The sequence below is a fragment of the Armigeres subalbatus genome, chromosome 3, assembly GCF_024139115.2.
Source record: "Armigeres subalbatus isolate Guangzhou_Male chromosome 3, GZ_Asu_2, whole genome shotgun sequence".
In the NCBI taxonomy this organism is placed as follows: Eukaryota; Metazoa; Arthropoda; class Insecta; order Diptera; family Culicidae; genus Armigeres; species Armigeres subalbatus.
In genome coordinates this window covers 394,411,156-394,438,397 of record NC_085141.1, presented here as the reverse complement: position 1 = coordinate 394,438,397, position 27,242 = coordinate 394,411,156, and the positions used below count along the sequence as shown (strand labels likewise).

The window sequence follows — 27,242 nt, the reverse complement described above, 5'->3', positions numbered from 1 at the left end:
TTTGGCGTGGAAGCTTGTCTTCTGTTATTGATTCCATCCATTCAAATTTACGGGCTTATTTATTGAATACAAGAGAGCTGCTTTCCGGCGCGTGAGCCATTTTGATCGGGATTCCGCAAAGAACGGTTTAACCATTTATAAGGCAGTGGCAACTATATTTCCACCAACAAATTATATGTTTTTCTGTTTATTAACAAGAGCTCTACTTATTATTTCCCATATAGTGGCTATATTTGCTACCTAGTAATAACCCCCCCTCCCCCAGATGACTTTGAGCCATAAAAATTGAAATAATTTTTTTTACGAACAGAACGTAAGTTTCGAATGGGAGAAGGATTTTTAGTTATAATCCGTTGAAAAAATATGACAAAGATATACTTTTTCCCATTGGTAATAATTATTTTGAGTCTCATGCGTTAGATTATGTCGTGATTAGCGTGAAAAATGCTTTGCCTTTCTTGTATATCTGGTTTTTAGATTTTTGACAAAATTGCTTGGGAAAAAAAGTGCAAAACAAAAAAAGAGTTACTTATGATGCGTTTTCCAACGATTGGTTTTACGTTAATCCCATTTTATTTAAATCTATTATTTAATTTGTTAAATAAAAACATTAAAAAAATAGTAAATAACGCAAAACCAATCGTTGAAAAACGCATTATAAGTAATTTGGGCCCTCCTTAGCCGTGCGGTAAGATGCGCGGCTACAAAGCAAGACCATGCCGAGCATGGCTGGGTTCGATTCCCGGTGCCGGTCAAGACAATTTTCGGATTGGAAATTGTCCCGACTTCCCTGGGCATAAAAGTATCATCGTGTTAGCCTCATGATATACGAATGCAGAAATGGTCACTTGGCTTAGAAACCTTGCAGTTAATAACTGTGGAAGTGTTTAATAAACAGTGCTTAGTGCTTAATAAGCTGCGAGGCGGCAATGTCCCGATGGAGGATGTAATGCCAATGAAGAAGAAGAAGAAGATTTAATTTTTTGTTGCCTTTTCTTCCGCTTGCAAGGCAGTGGCAAATCACATTCTCCAAACGGTCCGTTGTCTGCGAAATCTCGATCAAAATTGTTCCGCGCGCGCCGGAAAGCAGCTTTCTTATATCTAATGAAGTAATTTCATTAGCCCCGCCACTTCATTAATCGTTATGAGTGCACAGTATTTTTACACCCAAATTAGATCACAAAGAAGCGGGGCAAACGGGCTTAATTTATTGAATACAAGGAAGGGATTCGCAAAAAACGATTCGATAAAATTTGATGCAGGGGAGCGGACACAGCAGCACGAAGGCGTGGGTAGCAGTGGCAATGTTGAAAATTTATTCCAAATAGTGGAGGCAAAAAATCATCGAGTGGCGGTCGGACAGTTTCAACGCAAGGTGCCGACAAGCATTTGGATGCAGTTAGTTATTGGAAAGGCGCATTGGGAAAAGAAAATTGATTCTTCTCAGGACCAACATTTTATGGAAAGAAAGAGTTAATTGCGAAAATGGACTGTTTCGGTGGCACCTACTTAAACAAACGGCTCTTATCAGGGCCACCAATCTTTGATGAGGAAGAAAGAGCTTATACTAATATTTTCGGAAGAATGAAATATCAATGTTGATAAAGATACACAAACTATGATGACAAATACCATTAATTTCGTATAGCTACGTAGTCCTACGTCACTTTTGCGTACATCCCGATTGGGCTGCACCTTTGAGTTTTTTTTTCATGTTTTTAATTTGTTACATCACACAACGGCAGTAACTTTACGATATAGAGTCAATTTGGGAAAATAACTCAATTGATGTTTGTGCTGGGCGGACGAACTTAATTGCATTAATTAACTGCGTGCTTAATCCCTCAGCTGAGATTTGCTTAAGCTATAGGGTATTTTTTTCATTCACTGGTCGATAGTAAATTTGTATGATGCTCATCTGTTGCATTTGTAGTTCTTGACCTCCAAAATCGACTGGTTACTGGCGTTTTTTAATTGATTGGGAAAATTCTGAAATTATTTGGTCACATAGTGGGAAAAGGTACATATTCACTTTAACGCTGTTGAGGTCACTTGCATGTTTATATAAGTTAAAATACTAAGTTATTACAATAATTTAAGTTATTACGATATCTGAATGTCCCCATGCGTGGTTTTCAGGCAAAACTGGGTTTCACGAACGCATGGTACATTTATTTGATGATTTATCTTGCGACTAAACATTTTATGTAAATTTATAATTAAATGAACAAGTGAGCAACCTGAGCCAACCTAATTGCATGTTGGGAAGTTCTTGGTTAACATGTCGAATACTGCGATCAAGAAAACATTAGAATCTTGATTTAAAACAGCAGGTTCCCGGGCGCCTTCTAAGCGATTTTCACAATTCTTTTACGATTGTTCTGTTGAGTTTAAATCATTTGGACTGATATTCAATCGAAATCAACCCAGCATGTCCATACAAGTTCCTAGAGCTCTTGCGTATTATGTACAGTCCAAATTAGTTTGATGCAGATGTTCTAGCTCCTCCAAATTGTTCTGGAGATCAGATCAGTCTACCAGGCCAACTCCGCCTGGTATCAAACCAAAAACAACCCAGCGTGTCTATACAAGTCCTTTGAACTATTGAGTATTTACGTATTATGTGCATTTGAAACTTGTTAAATGCGGTTGTTTTGCAGAACATCTTAAGCCTGGTTAAGCCTAATACTTGTATGGGCACGCTGAGTTGATTTTGGTTTGAAGCCAGGCGGATTTGACCTGGTAGACAGATTGATCTGAACTCCAGAACAATTTGGAAAGCCTCTAGAATATCTGCATTAAACTAATTTGAACTGCTCATAATACGCAAGGACTCGAGGGACTTGTATGCATATACTGGGTTGATTTCGATTGGGTACCAGGCGTAGTTGACATTAAGGATCATTTGATCTGAATTTCAGAACAATTTGGAGAACCTACAACATCTGCATCAAACTAATTTGGGCTGCACATACATAGTTCGCAAGGGCTTTGTATGGGTTGATCTTGATTGGATATCAGCCGTGGTTAATTGTGGACCAATTTATTTGAACTCCAGGACAATTTGGAGAACCGAAAGAATCTTTATCAAATCAATATTACAAGCAAGGGCTTTAGGGGCTTGCATGGACAAGCTAGGTTGATTTCCGTAAGGAAGTTCTACTGAATCGCTAAATTTTACTCATATTTAATTTGGTAAATCGACATTTTCTACATTCTCAATGGCAGCATGCGTGCTCCAGCTGACCTTGCAAAAAATGAGGAAGAACATGTACTTTCCTGCAAGCAGTTAAGAACAGGAATCCCTTAATACAAGTTTCATATAAATGCTTGCACACTTGTTCATGTATTTATCACACCCGTTTTATGAAATTTGTATAAAATGTTTAGTCACAAGATGTATCATCGCACAAATGACTCATGCCGTTTTCGCTGGGAGACCTATTTTGCCTGAAAAACACTCATGAGGACATTCAGATATCAAAATAACTTAGGTTAACCTTTTTAACTTTTAAGTTTTTTAACTAATATGAACAAACAATCAAGCAAGCAAGTAAGTGACTTCAATGCCATTAAAGCGATGTACATTTTTCAGCTTCGTGGCCAAATATTCTCGGAACTTTCTCAATCAAACAAAAAAAGCCAGTAACAAGTCGATTTCAGAGGTCGAGAACTACAAATGCAACACATGAGCATCGCGAACACATTTTTTTTCAGTGATTAATAACATGCTCTTATATCAATATTATTCATAAAAGTGTCGATTTGGGCAGTTTCCGCTTCATTTTTTTTTTGGTATTGATATGGGCCCATGTTATGAATTTAAAGAGCATTAACTCAATTTTTTATTAACACTCTTACATTTATAAAAATCGGGAAGGGTCGTTTGACCGAAAATCATTTCGCCGAATATGTTATTATTCAACAATAGGACGAAACCCATTTAGCCGTTTGTCATTTGTCCGAATTGGTCATTTGGCCGAAAATACCGCTTTTCTGATTAGGTAATTTGGCATTTGCTTGTAATGGTTGTTTGGCAAAACGTTAATTATGACTTAAAAATGCCATTCAGCTGAACAGGTCATATTATCAAAAATGTCGTTTAGCTTAACGGGTTTTACATGTTGTAAATATCGTTTGCTAAATGGGTCAAATGGCCGAACAATAGCGAATGTGAAAAGTTTAAAATGATTAATGATAACTGAGAAATTATTAGTGAGACATAGGAGTGAGAAGTGAGACGTCTCATATTTCATTCCTCACTTTCTGTTTCACAATTGTTTGTTTTGTCAGCACTCACTTATGTCTGCAAGAAATAACAATTAGGAAATGAGAGTAACAAATTAGAAGTAACTCACTTATAACTTTTTATTTCTCACTTATTGCTTCTGACTTTTACTTCTCGTTTCTAACAGTAAAAAGTGAGTAAAAATTATGTGAGAAATGAGATCACTTTTTCACATCACATCTCACTTTTTAATTCCAGCTTGTTATATTTCACTTCTCATTTCTTGTTTATCACCGTGAGAAATGGGAAATAACAAGTGAAAAAAATGAGATATGAGAAACGAAGAGAGAAACGTCTCACTTCTCACTCCTCATTTATCTCATTTCCACTTTTTACAGTGGGGAGTGATAAGTGAAAAGTGAGATATCTCACTTATCTTGTCTAATTTCATACTTCTCACTTCGCACCTTCCTTCCTTTCACACTTCTCACTACCTTCCTTGATGCGCGTCTACAAAGCAAGGCCATGCTGAAGGTGGCTAAGTTCGATTCCCGTTCCGGTCCAGGACATTTTCGGGTTGGAAAATTCCTCGACTTCCCTGGGCATCATTGTGTTAGCCTCATGATATACAATTGTAAAAATGGTAATTTGGCTCAGAAGCCTAGCAGTTAATAACTGTGGTAGTGCTTAGCTGTGGTAGTGCACAAAGCTGCGAGACGTCCAAACGTCCCAGTGAGGGATGTAATGCCAATAAGAAGCAGAAGACGAAAAAAAGGAGTGATATAGACGAAACGAAACGTCGTATTTTTCACAGCTGATCTGCGATCCTCTGTCGTTGACCTATACAATCTATTTGTCGTTGACCTTTACAAAAACCTGCCTGATATTTGCCAACAAAGGACTACTCAAGAAGTCCAGGCCTGTTAAGGATCGTACAATAATTATGTAGGGAGCGGAGATTGTCATTTTCTTATGCTTCTCCGAAAGAAAAATAGGACGGAGGGTTACAAAGGTAGATCGGTTGATTTAGCTCACTACCATTTTTGATAAACTTGACAAGTATTTGTATTGTCCTTCATAGCAGCTTTTCTGTTTTCAGCTCCAACATTATCATGAATCGTTGTTGGGGGTTTCACAGCCTGACCGTCGTCGACTTTGTTAATCCTCCTTAAACACCTGCGTTATCACCGGTAGTTCGATTTTGCTTTAAAATTAATAAGATAGTGAAGCCGCAGTTGTTCGTGTTTTATATTTTATATCTTTTTTGGAACATCCGTTGCCCGAGTTCCAAGTTTTTCAACGAACGATCTCTTTACAGCTGGACCTTCTTGTCGATTTGTGTTTAATCGCCGTCTGAGTCTCTCCACCCGCCGCTGAATCTGAGCAATGCGTAATCTGATCTCGTCAATGAGAAGGTCAGACGCGATGTCCGCGCTGCGTTTATTGCGGACATCAAGAAGGCTCCGTATCTATTGTCGGCTGATGCTGATGTGGTCAATTCAATTTCCAGTTTGACCATCACGAGAGATCTACGTGACTGTGTGTACTGTTAAATGGGGAAAGAGCGATCCTCCAATCACCATGTCGTTATTGTCACAGAATTCTGCTAACAGCTCAGCGTTTTCACTCATTTCTCCAAGACCATGCCGTCCCATAACACGCTCATAGTCCGTGTTGTCGGAGCCGATCATCGCATTGAAGTCGCCCATGTCTGCTAGAAGTAAACAGTAGGGCAGCTTGGTTTTCGGAGCTTTCCTCGACTAGCAAACGAAAACGATTTTTTTTTCTATGAAATTACGTCAACAAGCCGTTTGCGAATTTAAAACGTGGACGTAGAAAATCGTATCTGAGGCAGCTGTATAATTTGCGAGCCGTTTCAAGAGTACAAAACGTAAATATCAGTAAGCTTATCACTTTGTGCGAATATCGGAAGCAAAAACCTACCAAAACAATATTCGACAGATAACCGGATAGAAACCGGCGACTTGGTGAAAAGCCACGAACTCACTGGCTGCAAATCAATAGATGGAGCCGTACAATTCGTCCATAACAGGTGTAGCCAATTAGATATCCACTAAGGTCTTCTTCGAGGAATCATTCTCTTAGCTTCTTATGCTTAAGATTTTTATTGGTGCATCATCATTCTCTTTGGCATCACAAGATATTTTGCGTAATTAGAATATTTAGATATCACATGATTTCACAATTTAGAATTCAAAGCTTTTATTCGTAATCAGAGAGGATGTACTTCAATGGCTTTACAGATAACTCATTTTGGTTGACTTTGAAAGTTGCAAAAAGGCTTATTTATGTTGCGCCAAGACAAATTAATCAATTATTTCTATATTGTCAATAATAAATGTATGCTATGTTTAAAATTAATCAACAAACCTTTTTTTTTCAATGTAATAAATTTTAAAAATCCGTCAACACTGCAAAACAACACAACTTCATGAAGTCAGCAACACCGTAACCTACAAATTTGATTGCATTTTTCTGCGCAGGAGATATAATCTACCCCTCGCGTTGGTAGGCACCACACTTCACGCTAACTTAGCAGTTTGGAGACCTGATGGGAAGTCCACTCATGGACACCATCGAAGGCTGCGCGACGAGAGGGAAAAACTAGTCTCAGCCTCCTAAACCATCAAGCTTATCTGAACAAGATTATAGTCCCTCCGCAGCGGCATCGTTCCACCACCTCACGCTAGCCGTAGAAGAAAACGACGACAGATCGATCAGGCCGCAAGCTGTCTGCTGGCCGCAAAATTTCGCTTTCGTTTGAACAAATATTTGCCTAGTCGCATGCGCGTTTCTAGCTTGCTCGTTCACCGGCTGGCTGTTGCTGTCACTATTGCTACAAAGCCGGGCTATAATTTGCGCGCTGAGACGCAAAGGAACCTGAACCTGCGGGGCGAGATTTCGTTGGCAAACGCGCGCCCATAGTGCAGCTGCCGTCGTGACGGAGTGTGGCACGCTAGCCAACTGACCTATTACGATACAGAGTTAGACACTTGTTCAACCGGACCACATTTGGTCAGTGGCCAGTAAACAGTAGTGCAGCTTGGTTGAACCTTGGACCTCCGAACCCAGCTGTGATTTCGAATTAAAATTCGAACTGTTAGATATTTGTATCCACTTACCGCACGAGTTCTCGTCCGAACCATCGGTACAGTCTTTCTCTCCGTTACAGAACAGACCACGCTCGATGCAGTTGCCATCGCCGCAGGCAAGGAATCCATCTTGACAAAGTGGCTCGTCGGTGATCAGCAGAGGCTTGACCTTTCGTTCGCGATTTTTGTTCTTGCAGTTCTTGACGGCGTCCTTCCAGTCACAAGTCTGCTTCTCGATGTCGAAGTACAGACCGGCCGGGCATCGGATAGCTTGCAGGCCCTGAAAGGATGAAACAAAGATATTGCGGCTTATAAATTTGCTTTCAGCTAGAGGGCATGGTTAATGTACATAGTGACCGGAGCCAGAAAAATGCCTTCGAGATAAAATCTCAGATTATAAAATTTCATAGTTAAAAATATTTTTGAGCACATTGTATAAAAATTACATTTAATTTTCAAAAAAATACTTTTCTCCAATTCTCATCCAACTACATCCACTACTTCACATATTTATGGATCAAGATAATGGCTTGGACAACAAACAAATGGATGTTGCTGCGCGTAGCCGCCTAACTGTCGGAAGAGTTTCGCGCTCAATTAATTTTACGAGATTGAGTTATTTATGGGAGGGCGATTAAGGTTTCATCGTTCGTACCGCCGTTCGAGCGCCGCACCGCAACTGGTGGAAAACATGAGGCGTGCCACAATGGGAGCACTTAAAGGAAAAGCGGTGAACGTTAGCCGTTTTTTATTTGCTTAAAAGTGTGAAAAATTGCGACTTGCGCATTCATTCAAGGTCGTAAAATGCACATAAATTTCGCTAATAACGTGTGGAACTGCATGCCCGGCTACAAGGCGGCTCAATCTTCTGTTGTCATATCGTACCGCATGTTAGTGCAGTGCCGTAGCAAATGTGCTGGCGTTGCATATGAAGCTAATTAGAGATTTCATGGGAGAGGCTTAGAAGGGGTGCCAAGGAAAATTTAACCGGCGGTGTTTCCACTCCGGCAGGGTTTTTTTTATTAGATGTGCAGTTGGCGTCGGAATCCGGTGTGAGGCAAGTCAAAACTGCATGCATCAGTAATAATGAAGGGCCACGGTTAATCAGATGAACTTGAATGTAAGTAGCTAATATGGTTTAATGAGGAATTATTCTGTGGAGGCTGTTGATCGTAGTATTTTTTGTTAGCACTGTACCTGTTTGCGAAACGCTTGTTCAAGTTCAAATTTCAGTTTGCCATCTCAATTGGCATATTTCCGTGAAAAATTAAAAAAAATGACAAATCTGTCCCTATTATGTAGAAAAATTATGATTATTAGCATCAAGCTATCGACTTTATGAAGCAATTTTATTTCGATTGATCAAGACTCAGGGACTTTTGAAATGAGATGTTGGTTGTTACTGTAATATAATATAAATGTAGGTATGGACAGGCTTAAATATATCTTAGGTAAATGGCGTCGATCTTCTATCGGTCTTCCGACTTACGAAAACCAAAACCTATTTCTACTGCAACTTGTTCGGGCGACCAATAACACAGAATTAAGATCACTTTAATCCATAACTTCACAATGAATTTTGTTGGTGTCCCACCAATGTTGAGCAAAAATTTCGAGTTTTAAATGTACATGAGTTCTTCAATCGGGCATTATATAATAAAATAATCAGCCCACTGTTCTTGCGGACGATGCAACGATGAAAAGAAAGAAATTTCATCCTATTTAAGTGCATGCGGACGTGTTATCATGCAGAACTGTGAGCATGCAGAAATCTTATCCACGAGATGGAAAAACTAAATGCTATTGCAGTGTTATTATTTATTTATTCAGACTAAGGCCGAAGTGGCCTGTGCGGTATATAAGAGTCTTCTCCATTCGGCTCGGTCCATGGCTACACGTCGCCAACCACGCAGTCTACGGAGGGTCCGCAAGTCATCTTCCACCTGATCGATCCACCTTGCCCGCTGCGCACCTCGCCTTCTTGTGCCCGTCGGATCGTTGTCGAGAACCATTTTCACCGGGTTACTGTCCGACATTCTGGCTACGTGCCCGGCCCATCGCAGTCGTCCGATTTTCGCGGTGTGAACGATGGATGGTTCTCCCAACAGCTGATGCAATTCGTGGTTCATTTGCCTCCTCCACGTACCGTCCGCCATCTGCACCCCACCATAGATGGTACGCAGCACTTTCCTTTCGAAAACTCCAAGTGCGCGTTGGTCCTCCACGAGCATCGTCCAGGTCTCGTGTCCGTAGAGGACTACCGGTCTAATGAGCATTTTGTAGATTGTCAGTTTGGTACGGCGGCGAACTCTATTCGATCGGAGCGTCTTGCGGAGTCCAAAGTATGTACGATTTCCAGCTACTATGCGTCACCGAATTTCTCTGCTGGTATCATTTTCGGCAGTCACCAGTGAGCCCAAGTACACAAATTCTTCTACCACATCGATTTCGTCACCACCGATGCAAACTCGCGGTGGGTGGCTCACATTGTCTTCTCTTGAACCTCTGCCTATCATGTACTTCGTCTTCGACGTGTTGATGACTAGTCCGATCCGCTTAGCTTCCCTCTTCAGTCTGATGTAGGCTTCCTCCATCTTCTCAAAGTTACGTGCCATAATATCTATGTCGTCGGCGAAACCAAATAGCTGGACGGACTTATTGAAAATTGTACCACTCGTGTTAATCCCTGCTCTTCGGATTACCCCTTCCAAAGCGATGGTGAATAGGAAACACGAGAGACCATCAGCTTTCCGTAGCCCTCTGCGGGTTTCGAAGGACTCGAGAATGCCCCTGAAACTCGAACTACGCACATCACCCGATCCATCGTCGCTTTGATCAACCGTGTCAGTTTATCTGGAAAACCGTGTTCGTGCATTAGCTGCCATAGCTGGTCCCGATCGATTGTATCATATGCGGCTTTGAAGTCGATGAATAGATGATGTGTGGGCACGTTGTATTCGCGTCATTTCTGCAGTACTTGGCGAATGGCAAACACCTGGTCCGTGGTGGAGCGTTCGCCCATAAAACCCGCCTGGTACTGCCCCACGAACTCCCTTGCAGTTGGTGCTAGTCGACGGCATAAAATTTGGGAGAGTACCTTGTAGGCGGCGTTCAGCAATGTGATTGCGCGGTAGTTGCTACAATCCAGCTTATCGCCCTTTTTGTAGATGGGCACGACACCTTCCATCCACTCCTGCGGCAAAACTTCCTCCTCCCAAATCTTGGTAATGATCCAGCAGCGCTCTAGCCAGTGCCTCACCACCGTGTTTAAATAGCTCTCCTGGTAGTTGGTCATCCGCAGGGGCTTTGTTGTTCTTCAGTCGGTCAATCTCCGCCTGGATTTCCAGGAGATCCGGAGCCAGTAAAATTATGTCCTGCGCGCGTTCTCCCAGGTTCATCACCATACCGCCATCTTCGTCTGCCACATCGCCATTCAGGTGTTCTTCGTAGTCCTGTCGCCACCTTTGGATCACCTCACGCTCGTATGTAAGAAGGTTCCCTTTTATTTCCTTACAAATATCAAGCTGTGGCACGTGGCCCTAACGTGAACGGTTTAACTTCTCATAGAACTTTCGTGTGTTATTAGCGCGGTACAGTTGCTCCGTTTCTTCACGGTCTCGATCTTCCTGCTGGCGCTTTTTCCTCCGGAAAATCGAATTTTGTCTGTTCCGCGCCTGTTTATATCGTGCCTCGTTCGCCCTCGTGCGGTGTTGCAGCAATCTCGCCCATGCTGCATTCTTCTCTTCCACCTAACTGCTCACATTCGCCATCATGCCAGTCGTTTGTCTGATCCGGGCCACCGTGCCTATCGCAGCGGTTGCGGTGCTACCAATGGCGGATCGAATATCTCTCCAGCCATCTTCAAGAGACGCTGCGCCTAGCTGCTCTTCCGTTGGAAGTGCCACTTCCAGCTGCTGCGCGTATTCTTGGGCTAGTCTACCGTCTTGTAGCCGCCCAATGTTAAGCCGCGGCGTCCGACTTCGACGCGTGTTGTACACCGTCGAGAGTTTTGAGCGCAGGCATACTGCAACGAGGTAGTGGTCGGATTCAATATTCGCACTGCGGTAAGTGTGGACATTCGTGATGTCGGAGAAGAATTTACCGTCGATTAGAACGTGATCGATTTGGTTTTCCGTTACTTGGTTAGGGTGATCTCCATGTGGCCTTGTGGATATTTTGCGGGGAAAGAATGTGCTTCGGACTACCATTCCGCGGGAGGCTGCGAAGTTTATGCATCGTTGGCCGTTGTCATTCGATACGGTGTGCAGACTATCCGGTCCGATGACCGGTCTATACATTTCCTCCCTTCCTACCTGTGCGTTCATGTCACCGATGACGATTTTAACGTCCCGCAGTGGGCATCCATCGTATGTCTGCTCCAGCTGTGCGTAGAACGCTTCTTTCTCGTCGTCCGGTCTCCCTTCGTGTGGGCAGTGCACGTTGATGATGCTATAGTTGAAGAAACGGCCTTTAATCCTCAGCTTGCACAACCTTGCGTTGATTGGCTGCCACCCAATCACGCGTTGGCGCATCTTACCCAGCACTATGAAGCCGGTTCCCAGCTCGTTGGTGGTGCCACAGCTTTGGTAGAAGGTAGCCGCTCGATGCCCGCTTTTCCACACTTTCTGTCCTGTCCAGCAAATCTCCTGCAGCGCCACGACGTCAAAGTTGCGGGGATGTAATTCATCGTAGATCATCCTGTCGCAACCTGCGAAACCTAGCGATTTGCAATTCCATGTTCCAAGCTTCCAATCGTGATCCTGTATTCGTCGCCTAGGTCTTTGCCGATTATATCGAGTCGTATTATCTCTTATATTGTTCGTAATGATTGGTTTTCTAGGCGGCTTATTGGGCCTGCGCAAACCTCCTGTCTCGTCGGAGGGCCGTCGTGTCAGGGCTGTTTAGCGTCCCACCTAACACCAGGACTTGGGCTTGTGCGCTTTGAGCGGCACACGGTCGCTTTGGTGGGGCCTACTTGCGGATACATGCAGCTTTTTATAGAGGTTTAACAGGGCCCACTGTCAAACCCCACCACATCCTAGGCAAGCCCCACAACTCGCAGATGGCCTGGGGAGGGATCGTCAAGCCCTTGGACATAGTCCCTGCTGCCCGCGATGCTATTGCAGTGATTGTTCTGGTTAACAATTATACTATTCGTTTGCGTCTCACCAATGCTCAGGCACTTAATTCTGTTTCAGTGCAAGTGGGCGTCCCACTACTCAGAACTGTAACTATTTCGAAGCATAATTGCATATGCATTTGAAGCACTCGTCTTGATTCTAGATTCTCGGCTATATTGAGAAATTCACCGAGAAATTATTTAGGATCGCGGGTCTCTCGTGATAGATGAGCTGAAATTCAAACCGACCATATCTGCATCCAGGGCTGACAATAGTCATTCTCGTCGAATGAAGAAAGCGAAAAAAATTAGTCTTCGTCATAACATTGCACGACGCAACACCCATTCGCTTTCTTCGCGCCGCATGCGTACCACGACGATAGTCGCGCAGCCAAAAGTTAAGATGACTTTCGTCGTCCATTCTTCACACAATTGATTGCACTTCATTATAGACGGACTGGTTAAAAACATAATGGCGCCTCAAATGAACAAATAGTAGGAACTTTGGTAATATAATATGTATCGATAACATTCATAACGCTTTCATACGTTACTTCAAATTCATTATTACAAAGGATTAGTAAAAATCTTCGCATGGCTGCTGCCGCTTGAAGAATAACGGTATGAAGTCTTCGTTCTATAACGATTTGGTTACACGACGAAAGCTAACGTCGTGCGCGTCATTGACGATGTGTAGAACAGCAATGAAGACATTGTAACTCGTCGCTACTGTGGCACTTCGTGCTCTGACGATGACTATTGTCAGCCCTGTCTGCATCAGCCGAAGATTGAGACGGAGCTTTCTTGATGTTCGGAATAAACACAGCGCTGGCATCGCGTTTGTCCTTCTAATTAGCAAGATCCGATTACGCATTGCTCGGATTCAGCGGCGGGAGGAGCGACTCGGAGGGCGATTCAACACACGTCGACTAGCGTAAATCTACCTGTGAAGAGACTTAGAACTCGGGCACCGGATGTTCCGAAAGGAGGCTGCGTAGAAGAGCAGTTGACGGCCATCAAGAATCCCTCTATCGGAACAAGCGAGAACAACCTTGGTAAGATGCGCAAATAGTGGACTACAGAAGTAATCTAGCGGACGATTGGGGAGCGTAAAGAAGCAAAGGCAGCCTTAGAGCGAGTAAGAACCAGAGCGGCCAAGTACGAATCCGGTCAATGGTATCTCTAGAGAGGGGACTTAAAGGCTGCTGCTGACGTGACAACCGAGCGTGGGTGGACTCACTGGCCGATGAAAGGGAGAGAGCTGAAACAACTGGCGCTATTCGCCTTCCTTACGATATCTCACGACGGAGCAAGGATGAATCCGAGGATGCCGGTGACTCACCGACCCAACTGATCAGCTGAAACGTTAATTGGATCGAGCCCTTCGAACAACTTCTTTAAGTTTAGACGCCTGACCAACCATCAACATCTCGGCATGAGCCGCTGAAGGTGCGACGCATTACCTGCTTCAACTGCGAAGCTTTACCATAGCAGGAGATTGAAGCAGCCTTCCAAAGTATCAAATTTAATAAGGTCGATCGCATTTCAGCAAAGATTTTTTTTTGTCTTTATTTGAGAGGTTTTTAGCCCTAGGCTGGCTCACCTCTTATTCAGCAAAGATGTTCAAAGCTGACCCCATGCTATCTGCGCAAATGTTTCATCAACATTTTTACAATATTTGGGAAAGCGCGACTTCTCGGCCGACTGAATGCAGGGCGTCTTAGTGAAGGTTCCAAAAAAGGGGATCCGACTGTGCATTGCACTCAAAGTTCTGTGCGAAATCGGATAAAAGAGAAAATAGACACGGCTCTCCCGACAGCAGCAGTGAGGGCCTATCAGATAGGTATAACGTTTCTTGGTAGGTATCCAAGGATCTGTTGGGAAGGGTTTTGATAGCTGCCGAAAACATTTTCAAGGCCGTTGTTAAGAAGATCTTACGAGCCGAACTTCAGAACATTTCGCGCATTCTAGAATGTCATTATGAGGCCCGCAGAATTTCTTACAATAAGTCATTTGATTTCTTTGAACTGGGCAGAATCACAATAGAATAGTTTCATTTAAAACAACCATAGCGCTTCTACTTGATTGTACATCTGACGACCTGAACTCACGAACGTTTTGGATGGCCTTCCGTGTATTGAAATGCAGAAAGATTGGTATAACGTTTCTTGGCACTTATCTAAGGATCTGTCGGGAAGTGTTTTGATAGCTGCCGAAAACATATTGGAGGCCGTTTTTGCGTAGATCTTACGAGCCGAACTTCAGAACATTTCGCGCATTCTAGAATGTCATTATAGGGCCCGCAGAAAATATTTCAATAAGTCATTTGATTTCTTTGATCTGGGCAAGATGACCTGAGCTTGATTTGAAACAAGCATTGTGCGTCTACTTGATTGTAGATCTGCCCAAGTAGCACAAGGCAAGTTGCAGCAACTTGATTGCGACTGAATCTGGTTACATGGGAGTCGCAGTGGCTTATGTGGAACATGTGTGCTGCTAGGGTGACGTCCTGAACTCAAGAACGTTTTGGATGGCTTTCAGTGTATTGAAATGCAGAAAGATTGGTTTAACGTTTCTTGGCAGGTATCTAAGGATCTGTTAGAAAAGGTTTTGATAGCTGCCGAAAACATATTGGAGGCCGTTGTTGCGTAGATCTTACGACATAACTTCGGAACATTTCGCGCATTCTAGAATGTCATTATGAGGCCCGCAGAATTTCTTTCAATAAGTCATTTTATTTCTTTGATCTGGCCAGGATGACCTGAGCTTGGTGTGAAACAAGCATTGCGCTTCTACTTGATTGTAGATCTGACAACCTGAACTCAAGAATGTTTTGGATGACTTTCAGTGTATTGAAATGCAGATAGATTGGTTTAACGTTTCTTGGCAGGTATCTAAGGATCTGTTGGGAAGGGTTTTGATAGCTGCCGAAAACATATTGGAGGCGTTTGTTGTGTAGATCTTACGACATAACTTCGGAACATTTCGCGCATTCTAGAATGTCATTGTAGGGCACGCAGAAAAATTTCCAATAAGTCATTTGATTTCCTTGAGCTGGGGAGGATGACCTGAGCTTGATTGAAACAACCATTGCGGTTCTAGTTGATTGTAGATCTGACGACCTGAACTCAAGGACGTTTTGGATGGCCTTCAGTGTATTGAAATGCAGATCAATTGGTATTACGTTTCTTCGCAGGTATCTAAGGATCTGTTGGGAAAGGTTTTGATAGCTGCCGAAAACATTTTCAAGGCCATTGTTGCGTAGGTCTTACGAGCCGAACTTCAGAACATTTCGCGCATTCTCGAATATCATTATGGGGCACGTAGACAGATTTCCAATAAGTCTTTTGATTTCTTTGAACTGGGCAGGATGACCTGACCTTGATTTGAAACACGCATTGCGCTTCTACTTGATTGTAGATCTGACGACCTGAACTTGAGGACGTTTTGGATGCCCTTCAGTGTATTGAAATGCAGATAGATTGGTATTACGTTTCTTGGCAGGTATCTAAGGATCTGTTGGAAAGGGTTTTGATAGCTGCCGAAAACATTTTCGAGGCCGTTGATGCGTAGATCTTGCGAGCCGAACTTCAGAACATTTCGCGCATTCTAGAATTTCACAATGGGGCACGCAGAAAAGTTTCCCATGAGTCATTTGATATCTTTGAACTGAGTAGGAGGTACTCTGAGTATTTTTATGTGCATATCACCTTTCGCTTCTATGGTAGAATTGAAGACCTGAACTCACGGATATTTTGGATGAACTGGAATGCTTCAAAATAGTATATTCAACACATACAATTGATAACATATATGTCTACAGATTTTTGTGATATTTTTCCCTCTTGTCTGGCACAATTTGGTTTATTTCGTGATCAGATTCTAAGAAATATGACCACAACTCTTAGATCAGGTATATGGCTTTCAATATCGGTAATTACAGTAATCAGATAATTTGGAAACGTTCAAAATCACTTCGACTTGATATATTTCATGTATCTACTTTATTTTATGACGCCAGAACTTTATTGCACTTGATTACTGTAGAAATTTGGCCATCATAGCCAAAAATAAGGAAAAAACACAGACATTTTCAAAACTCATGAACGCGGGGAGGGGTCCAGCGGGGCGGCACCTAAGTCAAAAGAAAGTCCTACTAATCCCCTTTGAGAAAAGTCCGGGGTCATGAAATTTGGTCAACGCTTTACTGAGAACGAGTACTTCGAAGGAGGTGACTGTCGTCCCGGCCTTTTAAGGGTTAAGCATTCGTCATTGGTGAACATTTTTGCCATTTTTGAGTGTAAGAGTGTAGCTAGGTATGGATTTGTATTCCACGAACGCGGATCGTCAGTTTCAACGGAGCTAGTGAATATCCGTCAGCGAGGAATATCTAAGTACACTGGATTCTGTTTTTACATGATTTTTGCCTTTCTCGTATACTAAGTATACGTAAAGGCTATAACTTCACTCCAAAACCAAACTTTCGATAGAAGGCTCGGAGACCCATAGTGTTATATACCAATCGACTCAGCTCGACGAATTGAGGTGATGTCTGTTTGTGTGTATGTATGTATGTGTGTGTGTGTGTGTGTGTATGTGTACAAAATTTTGTAGACACACTTTTGGAACTTAGCATTACCGATTTCCTCGCAACAAGTCGCATTCGACAGGGAATGCGGTCCCATTGTTTGCTATTGAAAATTGGCCTGATCGGACATTGCATTTCAGGAATTATTGAAAAATCATTGTTTTTCCCAAGGGTCCCCCTTGGAAAAAAATTTCAAAATCGAAAAAAAATTTTTTTTTCAAGAATGGTGGGAATGCATAGTAATTAATGCAAAAACATGCAAAATGATAGAAAATATGCGATCTATCCCCCTAAAGTGCTTTTTTGACCTTTCCTATGTGATTTTTTCAGTACATTTTACGATGCACGAGAAAGGCATCATCGCCGCTAGGTGGATTAATCTGGGTTTTTTTTTTTCAAATTTTCACTCATCCTAAATGTTTAATGCATTTTAAATATCATGTGATTTTTTTTTATTTATTCAGGATTTTATGAAACATGTTACAAAGATTGTGGTGGTAAATTGAAGCTGCACGATTAAAAATACAAGACATTTTTTTGTATAAACAGAACCCTGTGTATAGTAGTTCTAAACAAGCTGGGAACTGAACGATTAAATGCTATTTAGCGGCACACTCAAACCTCGTTTTACGGCACTTCCTTTTACGGTCTCCTTTTTACAGCGAAACGAATTTTAATTCTCTAATGCCGACTGCCTTCAGCCGAGGTACTTCGGTTATTTTTTTAATTTTCAATTGTATAATTAATTTTAATAAATTTATATTTATTAACAATAAATAACACATTTTCAGAAAAATATTGAAAAATGAGTAATTTTTTGTTCTTTTGTGTTTTTATTCATATACTTCTGAAATATGTATGGTTTATTATTTTTCTACAACTAATCTGATACAATAGAAGGTTATGGTGGTGAATGATACAATCTGATAGTTCATTTATTTCTGACACGGAAAATAAGAAAACAGCTCCAAAACTAAAAAAAACCTTATATTTTCACCAACTTTTAAGATGTTGAAAAATGTTAAAACTTGAAAAAATAAAACAAATATTCAAAATATGAAATAGATGAAACCGCAAATTGAATGTTTTGATTGACCGAAACGGGCTTAGATGGATGTTAGGAAGCAAAATAGTGATTGTGAGCGAAAATAAACAGAAAATAAATAAATTAGAGGGTTACGAATTATTGACATTCAAAAGTAAACCTATGAAAAGAAACTATTATAAGCCCACAGAACTAAGTAGTTATTTTGCTTCTATGACATTTGCCTACAACAGTTTTTTCATTCCAGGTCATCCAGAAATCCCCTGAAGTATATGCCTTAAGACCTACATGCGTATTCAAGGGGCAGTTATCGTTTTATGGTGGTTCATGCTCTTTTTGTTTTTTATACCTTAAAAAATTGTTCCATTCCAGGTCATCCATTTTCAATAATGGTTCATGCCATTTTTGATCCATGGAACCAAAAAGGATACTCCTTCAAAAACAGTTCTGCTCCAGGTCATCCCTGGAATATCCCGACCAGTTAGTCATAACAAAATTTTATCACAATTATATCAATATGTGTTACAAACAACAAAACATGCAATAATTTTGTTATAAATTCTCTGTCAAAGATGGAGGAAAAAGAATTTTGTGATCGACATAACATGATCATAACATAATGTGTTATGTTTTTTTTACCGAAAAAAAATTGCCTACATTTTTGGTAGATGGGAATTGGAAAAAAAAAACGAAGGTATCACCTTCAGTATAACTATATTCCTATATTCAAAGTTGAACCAGCTGGACAAAGTTAATTGCCTATATTGTGGATAATCATAACATTTTCAATAACATAATTTGTTATAGAATGAACTATTATCGCCACTTTTTATGTAACACATCCAGTTATATGTTTGTTCAATTATTAACATATTCAGTAATATTTTTGTTAAAACTAGAAGAGATTTTGTTACAATTTTTGTTATTGTAACTACTAATGGTACATGTTTTATAACATTTATATCAGAACAACAAGTTCTGATATAAATCTGTTACTATTTACTGGTCGGGATATTCCTTACGGCCTACATCCGTTACCAAAGACAGATTTTTTTCCTTATGCTAATGCTTTTTTCAATGTAACGAAAAGAGCATTAGCATTAGCATTAGCATTGAGCATTTCGCACAAATTAATAGGTGGTACAAGCCAAGACTATTGTATGAGAGTAGTATCACTTTCATCCGTTACCACAGATATTGATTTGAGACTAATCTTCTCTATCTCTTAGATGGAAGCGATGCGCTCTCTAATAGTCGAGATCTGTCCTGGCCACGTCCTTGCGAATGCTGAGGAAGGGGGAAGGATGGTTTGTTGGCCCCCTACTTAAGGAAGATGCAGAGAACTCTACGCCCTCTCATAGGTGCCACGGGAGGATTTGGGATTATGTGGTAGGTCATAACAGTAGGAATCGTTTTGGTAAAACGTGAAACACAGAAAGAACTAAGATAGAAATATAAAGTAGGGAAGGGACGAGCCTGGAAGTGAACCCATGACCTCCTGCTAATAAGGCAGAAGCGGTAGCCACTAGACCACCGAGCTCGTCAAACTTTATTTTAACGAAAAGAGCATGCCTTTATATCCCAGCGTAACCGAAGGACTGTAATAACTTATTAAAAAAAGATTTGCATAGTACAATGGATATACCTTCAACAATTGTTGCATCTCAGTTCATCCACGATTCGTCAGACCACGAGTTCCTTGGAGTATAGGCCTTGAGCCCCACTGTTAGCTTTTTTAAATCGTTTTCAACAATTGTTCCATTTCAGTTTATCCAAGATTTCTTTGGAGTTGAGGTCTTAAAGTCTAAATGCATAAACAAAGGATTGTTTTTTCTCTTTTCTAAATTGTTCATGCTCTTTTGTAATCTACAGAACCAAATTGAATATACTATTCAACTCCAGGTTACCCTTTTTTTAAAGAATTTTTTAAATCTTTAAATTAAGTTCAACACCATCATCCAAAAATTGCCTGGAGTATACGAGACTATTGTTTTATTTTCCAAAGATGCTCTTTGTGATACATAGAACCAAATCGGATAAACCTTACACACGAAAACAATTCCTTGTTTATTAAAATGATCACTGAGAGCATGTTTCATTTAAAAATAGAGCCAATAGATCTTTTGGCATATATATGTAGTCCAATGTTTTAAATTCTTGGATGGCTTGAAATCACTTCAAAAAGGTCCATATATCTTTGAACAGCTATGGTTAATATTATTAGTTATGTACGTACACCCAAGTTTTTATCACGCGGTTGTGCCTCCTTTTCGCCTCCTCCTATTATAAGGGTTAAAAAAATTGATTTTTTTTATATTTCATCGAAGATCGCCACCTAACTGTTCAATCATGAGTTCCGATATGGGCGTTTTGATAACGACAAGAAAGCTTAAAAAAGACTATCAGAACCATAGGTGAACGATTTCTGTGGGACTACTCAACAAACAATATGCTGATCGTAAAAATTCATGCGGAAAACTACTACTCGGTTGAACATATTTCAGTTTGTGTTCAATAGACTGAACTAGGCTACCCAACCGATGGCTCTGATCTGATGGCATAATGTTTACAACATCTATGAAAATTTGTTTTTCTGCTTGTTAAGCCTTCGTTTCCGCAAGTTGTTTTCTACTTGATAAAATTTTAACATATGACTAAAAGAAGGAAGCCTTAACTGTGTACACTCAAATTGTCAAATGATACATAAACTTTCTCGATAGTTGTCCCGATGATAAATACATCATGGGTGGAATCCTCTTAAGAGATGAATAACATGGTTGAAAATTGAATTGAAAACTTATAGGTTGTTGTTCCAATCTACGGACAAAAAACGTCTTGGTCCACGTTATTGAAGTTATAAAAAAGTTGTATTTATTATTTTTTTCATAATTAAACAAATAAAAAAAATGCTGGCAAGCCATAGTTTAATGATGGCGTGTCTCATGAGAAATTAAGTTTCCTACTAATTAAAAAGTAAGAAAAGTAGCAAGTGAAAAGTGAGGAAAGAAACGTGGAAAGTAAGAAGTTATGAACGATGGGAAGTGAGAATTGAGAAACAACAAATGGGGCATGCGAAGTATGAGGTACGATTGGAAAAACGGGATGTACGAAAGAGAATTGAGAAATGAGAAGTGAGACGTCAGCAGTTAAAAGAGAGGAATAAGAATCCAAAAGTAAAAATTGTGTAGCAAAAAGGTAAATGTTAATTGACGACAGCATTTTTTCGGCTCTTTCAGTCTTTATGACAAGCTAAAACGGGTTTTGCGTATACTCACCGAAACGTCGGAAAAGTAGATGCAAAACTCGTTTTAGCTTGTCATAAAGACTGAAAAGTCAAAAACACTGTTGTCAATAGAATCAAACAATCAAAGTCAGAAAGCAACAATACGTTAAATGTTGAAACGAGTGGTCAGAAGCGAGATGTGAGAAGTTAGAATGAGATGATGAGACGTTAGACGGGAAACGTGAAAATCCAGTCCTTGATCAGAATGTGAGAATTCAGAAATAAGCTGTGAAAATGAGAAACGAGATGTGAGAAGCGCAAAGTTGGAATCAAGAAGTGAAATTAGAGAGTTGTGAAGTGAAAAGCAAGAAACGAGAAGTAAGAAGTAGAGATTGAGAAGCGAAAAGTGAGGAATGAGATATGAGGAGGAAGAAATTGAATGTGAGTCTTGAAAAGTGAGAAGCGAATCAACAAAAATGAGATGTGAGAAGCAAAAATTGAGAAGCAAGAGGTGAAATATGGGAAAAGATGGGAGAATTGAAAAGTGAAAAGTGAAAAGTAAGAAATGGGGAGTGAGAAATGAGAATCAATACATGTGGGAGAGATATGATGTGAGATTACTGAAAATTATATTGTGAAATGAGAGAAGTGAAAAATGATAAACGAGATTATGAATTAAAAAACAAATCGCGAGAAGTCATGAATGAGATGTCAGATGTAAAATGTGAGAAATTAGAAGTGAGAAGTTGGAAAATAAAAGTGAGAAGGATAGAGAAAGAAGCAAGATGCGGAGTGAGAAGTGAGAAGCAAGATTTGAATTGTGAGAATTCAGAAGTTAGAAATAATATGTGAGAAGTCCTTTATTTTTGAATTACATTTTATCTCACAAGCAAATGTTTGCGCAAGTTCACTAATGGAAACAGCATAATCATCACGATTTAATAAACCTACTTACCGACGATGTGCACTGGATGACGTCACGGCAGTTATCGCCCTCTCCCGCAACCAATCGGAACCATTCACCGGCATCTTTGTCCTTGCAAAGCTCTTTCTCGAATGACTCTTCTTTCTTGGGCTCGTCTGTCGTCTGTCGCTTCGTCCGCCCGGTGGCCGTGGCTGTTTTCGAGAGATAAAGCAATCAATTGAAGTTAGTGAACGCCGCCAGAGGTGATCGGAATGACTCTACTGTTCAGATAATGATACTCATGCATCCTTCAATCAATCATTCAAAAACCGGAAAACCTGTTCGGCGATGATCATTCATAACAGTCCAATCTGGACCATCATCTTTTTTTTTTGCTGATTTTCGGATCAATTACCCACTTTGAAGAAACCCATCGTTGAGATCATCATCATCTTTTGGTGTCGAACCGGCTTGCGGGTTCCTACTTGAGACGTGGTTATAATGTTTGTTTCGTTGTTGAGTTGTTCACACTGTATGGTCAAATTATCTAATAGCAGTAACATTAATTGCATTTTTGACAACCGACTATTGTAAACAAAGTGTGATGAATGAGTCAATCATAAAACCGGATTTGCGGTATTTTGTTAGTGTATAATACTTTTTAGGGGTAATTAGCATCTTCCATGGTTGAGAAGCATCAAGCCGCGTCATCGTGTTTTGATTGTCGTAACGATCAATATTGTAATATGATGGTGTGATTTTTCTCGGAATATTGCTCTAATTAGCATGGAAGTCGTTTATATTCAGTTGGAATTTATTTTAGGAGCATGGCCTTTGAGATATTATCATGTTTTATTTCATAATTTTGCAAAGGTTGTTAAAAAGAATTCTTTATATTTTTTAGCACACTAATATCACACCATAATGACGGATAGGTCGTCTAATTGAAACTGATTGCCATGCAAAATCAGATGATCAAATTCAATAGTGATCAACTAGACCTTGTCTCCCGTCGAATGCAATTCGTTGCGACAAAATTGGATGTGAATTACTAAATGCAAAGTTGGCTAATATTTTTCTTGGTTTGTACACAGACAGATAGGCATTTACACAATTTGACGAACTGCGTCGATTGTGCGTCATGGAACATCCCATGAAAACTTTTTTTTTAAAATGAAATGATAGCCTTTCGGCACAATTTAGTTGTAAGGCAATATACTGAAAAACTAGGATTTTCATATTTGGATAGTGGTCGTATCAAACATTTTGCGATCCGATATTTGGTTATGGTATACCGTGCGTCTCCATGCACTATCATGTTATGTTTGGCTTTTTTTTCTGTTTCGTTAAACTTATTTATTATTCATTTTTACCTATCTCAACATCAGCATACAGATCAAGGTCCTTCATCTCTGATTATACATATTTTTGTTCAGGTTCTGTTATTATGTTTTTAAAATTTAATTCGATTTGTAAAATTAAGCTGTGTATCCACAGGATGCTGATATTGTATGCAAAATGAGCCAATGACGAAGATTTAATGAAGAAAAGCATTCAATTGCGTAGCATTGTAAAAACCACATAATATCAATAAAAGAAAAGAAACTACTGAAATAATGATTAGAAAACATGAAACTTGGTAATTACATGCAGGAGGCCCTTTGATGTCCAATTGTCGTGATAGCAGAAGAAGATCACGTACAATTGAAGAAGAAACAACTTCACTATCAATTAGCAGACATTAATTTTAATCCCTTCATACCTATACTTTACTTTTCAATAAACTTTCAATAAAACTGACATCACCTCATAGGTCATTGCTACGAATTGACAAAGAACTACATGTAGCAGGCACGTGAAAGGTTTCAGCATAAAATCGGGGCTCGTCATGGCAGTGCATGGCATAAGGTTAAATCATAAGTTGCACCGAAAAGATGATAATGCAATACAGATACTTTAAATGTTATTCTCCTGGTTCCAAGGCAATCGAAACCGATGGATTGGGCACGAACCGAAGTGATGGTTGTACCTTGGTTGTCGATTGTATTTTACGATCTATCCAACCTAATGAAAATGAGAAAAAAAAAGCTGACATAAAGAGGATGGGTTCGAGCGTGCTCGTTGCACTCCCCCTGATTTAAGGCACGACTTTCTGATTATGTTCATTTGATGAGATGATGGGGGTGATGCAAGTCCCACCGACACGGTGCAGTGCGATTGCGATTGCTGCTAAACTTTAGTACTGATGATGATGTTGCCGCCGACGACGACGAAGACTCAGACGGTAATGTTGTGACATATGAACGTGAAAGACGAATGTTTTCGCGACTTTTGATCTTTAGACATTCACATAAATTGGCACCTTATTGCGCCGTTAGAGGCAAAATGAAGCTGTATAGGGCATCGCAAATACGGGCAGAACTAATTTGGCGTGCCTTACATGCGCATGGATGCATCGAATGAACGGCTTTAGCGCAAATCAAAGGGGAGAATCGGCGGACTAAGCATGAAACGAATTACCCATTAATCTTCTTCGGCTAGAGATTGAGGATTTGTTTTTGCTAGTTGCCGTTCTTAAATTATGACTTGCCGAAGCATGCAGAGAAGCTTCCCTGTATCATATGGCAATGCCTTTCTTATGTGCACAACATTGTAATGAAAGTATGCTCATCATGTCAGTAAATATTCGCTTCTGAGCAATATTTTGTTTGTGTCTATGAAATAACAGAAATAAGTACTACATTCGGCTTGAACATTTATTTGCAGCTTTTTAATCATTTGTGAATCATGAATTTATCTTCTCTAAGCTATTCCACTGCTATATTTTCGAAGAGGCTGATAATTAACGACAAATGAAGGGTGATTATAAACATATATTTCATTACTTTTCTCTAAAAGGTCAATTCTTTCGGTGCAGTGAGGTTCGACTTTGAAAATAAACAAGTAAACAGAAGATCAACTGAAAATCACAGCACATTCTTCTGAAAATTATTATCACGACAATGGCGCAGTCTGTAGATTTAATTGGAATCTCGGTTTTTTGTTGATTTTGATTTGTAGTGCTCCTGGAAAATACGTGATACGTAGTGAAGGGTGGAATCAGTTAACGGCAAGGAAAAAAATGAAAGATTCAGCGGAAGAAGAGAGAATCCATGAAAAAATCATAACAAGAGAGAAATATAATATATGTATGTATATAGAAAGAAATTTCCCAGGTTGGCTTCCTGTCGAGAATGCTAATGACGAAAACTGGCGTCTCCGGTAGGCTTCCTGGCGGAGGGGCAGTGGTGATACAAGAAAATACAAAAAAGGCACAAAGAAAATGAACGAACATTTGGCAAAGGCCAGCGTCTCCGGGAGGCTTCCTAACGGAAGAGCAGAGGAGTAGGCCGGAAAAAAGTTAATAAAAAACAAGATGACGAGTTGGATTGTTTGTTTGATACAAATTTAAAACTTTAAAACGAAATTTCAAGATTGTATGAAAGGATTGGTTTTGCAATTTGGTTTCAAATATTATGTTTGCAGAGCTCTTATTTGAAAAAAGTTCCTAGATTTGAATTACATTTGGATTGGATTTGTATTTTCTTTGGATTCGAATTTGATTGAATTAAGTAGTATTGGATTTAGATTTGACTTGAATTCGATTTTAATTGGATTTGGATAAGGTTAAGATTGGATTTGGAATGAATTTGGATTGAATTTGGATTGAATTTGGATTGGATTTGGATTGGATTTGGATTGGATTTGGATTGGATTTGGATTGGATTTGGATTGGATTTGGATTGGATTTGGATTGGAATTGGATTGGAATTGGATTGGATTTGGATTGGATTTGGATTGAGATTGGATTGGTTTGGTTGGTTTGGATTGGTTTGGATTGGTTTGGATTGGTTTGGATTGGTTTGGTTGGTTTGGATTGGTTTGGATTGGTTTGGATTGGTTTGGATTGGTTTGGATTGGTTGGTTGGTTTGGATTGGTTTGGATTGGTTTGGATTGGTTTGGATTGGTTTGGATTGGTTTGGATTGGTTTGGTTGGTTTGGTTGGTTTGGTTGGTTTGGATTGGTTTGGTTGGTTTGGTTGGTTTGGATTGGTTTGGATTGGTTTGGATTGGTTTGGATTTGGATTTGGATTGGTTTGGATTGGTTTGGATTGGTTTGGTTGGTTTGGATTGGTTGGATTGGTTTGGATTGGTTTGGATTGGTTTGGATTGGTTGGATTGGTTGGATTGGTTTGGTTGGTTTGGATTGGTTTGGTTGGATTTGGATTGGTTTGGTTGGTTTGGATTGGTTTGGATTGGTTTGGATTGGTTTGGATTGGTTTGGTTGGTTTGGTTTGGTTGGATTGGTTTGGTTGGTTTGGATTGGTTTGGTTGGTTTGGATTGGTTTGGATTGGTTTGGATTGGTTTGGATTGGTTTGGTTGGGATTTGGTTGGTTTGGATTGGTTTGGATTGGTTTGGTTGGTTTGGATTGGTTTGGATTGGTTTGGATTGGTTTGGTTGGTTTGGATTGGTTTGGTTTGGTTTGGATTGGTTTGGATTGGTTTGGATTGGTTTGGATTGGTTTGGTTGGTTTGGATTGGTTTGGATTGGTTTGGATTGGTTTGGATTGGTTTGGTTGGTTTGGATTGGTTTGGTTGGTTTGGATTGGTTTGGATTGGTTTGGTTGGTTTGGTTGGTTTGGATTGGTTTGGATTGGTTTGGATTGGTTTGGTTGGTTTGGTTGGTTTGGATTGGTTGGTTGGTTTGGATTGGATTTGGATTGGTTTGGATTGGTTGGATTGGTTGGTTGGATTGGTTTGGATTGGTTGGATTGGTTTGTGGATTGGTTTGGATTGGTTTGGTTGGTTTGGATTGGTTTGGATTGGTTTGGTTTGGTTTGGATTGGTTGGTTTGGATTGGTTTGGATTGGTTTGGTTGGTTTGGATTGGTTTGGATTGGTTTGGATTGGTTTGGTTGGTTTGGATTGGTTTGGATTTGGTTTGGATTGGTTTGGATTGGGATTGGTTTGGTTGGTTTGGAT

At 40.2% G+C, this 27,242-nt stretch overlaps 1 protein-coding gene across 1 annotated transcript in view; it reads right to left on the bottom strand.

Moving 5' to 3' along the window:
• LOC134226833 (chitin deacetylase 1) overlaps positions 1-27,242 on the bottom strand; it is a 60,356-nt gene that overhangs the window by 16,404 nt on the left and 16,710 nt on the right. Inside the window, exons 2-3 of the mRNA XM_062707855.1 lie at positions 22,272-22,432; positions 7,372-7,621 (exon numbers count right to left, since the gene is read on the bottom strand). Coding sequence (XP_062563839.1) covers positions 7,372-7,621; positions 22,272-22,432 — 411 coding nt within the window. The remainder of the gene's footprint in view (positions 1-7,371; positions 7,622-22,271; positions 22,433-27,242) is intronic.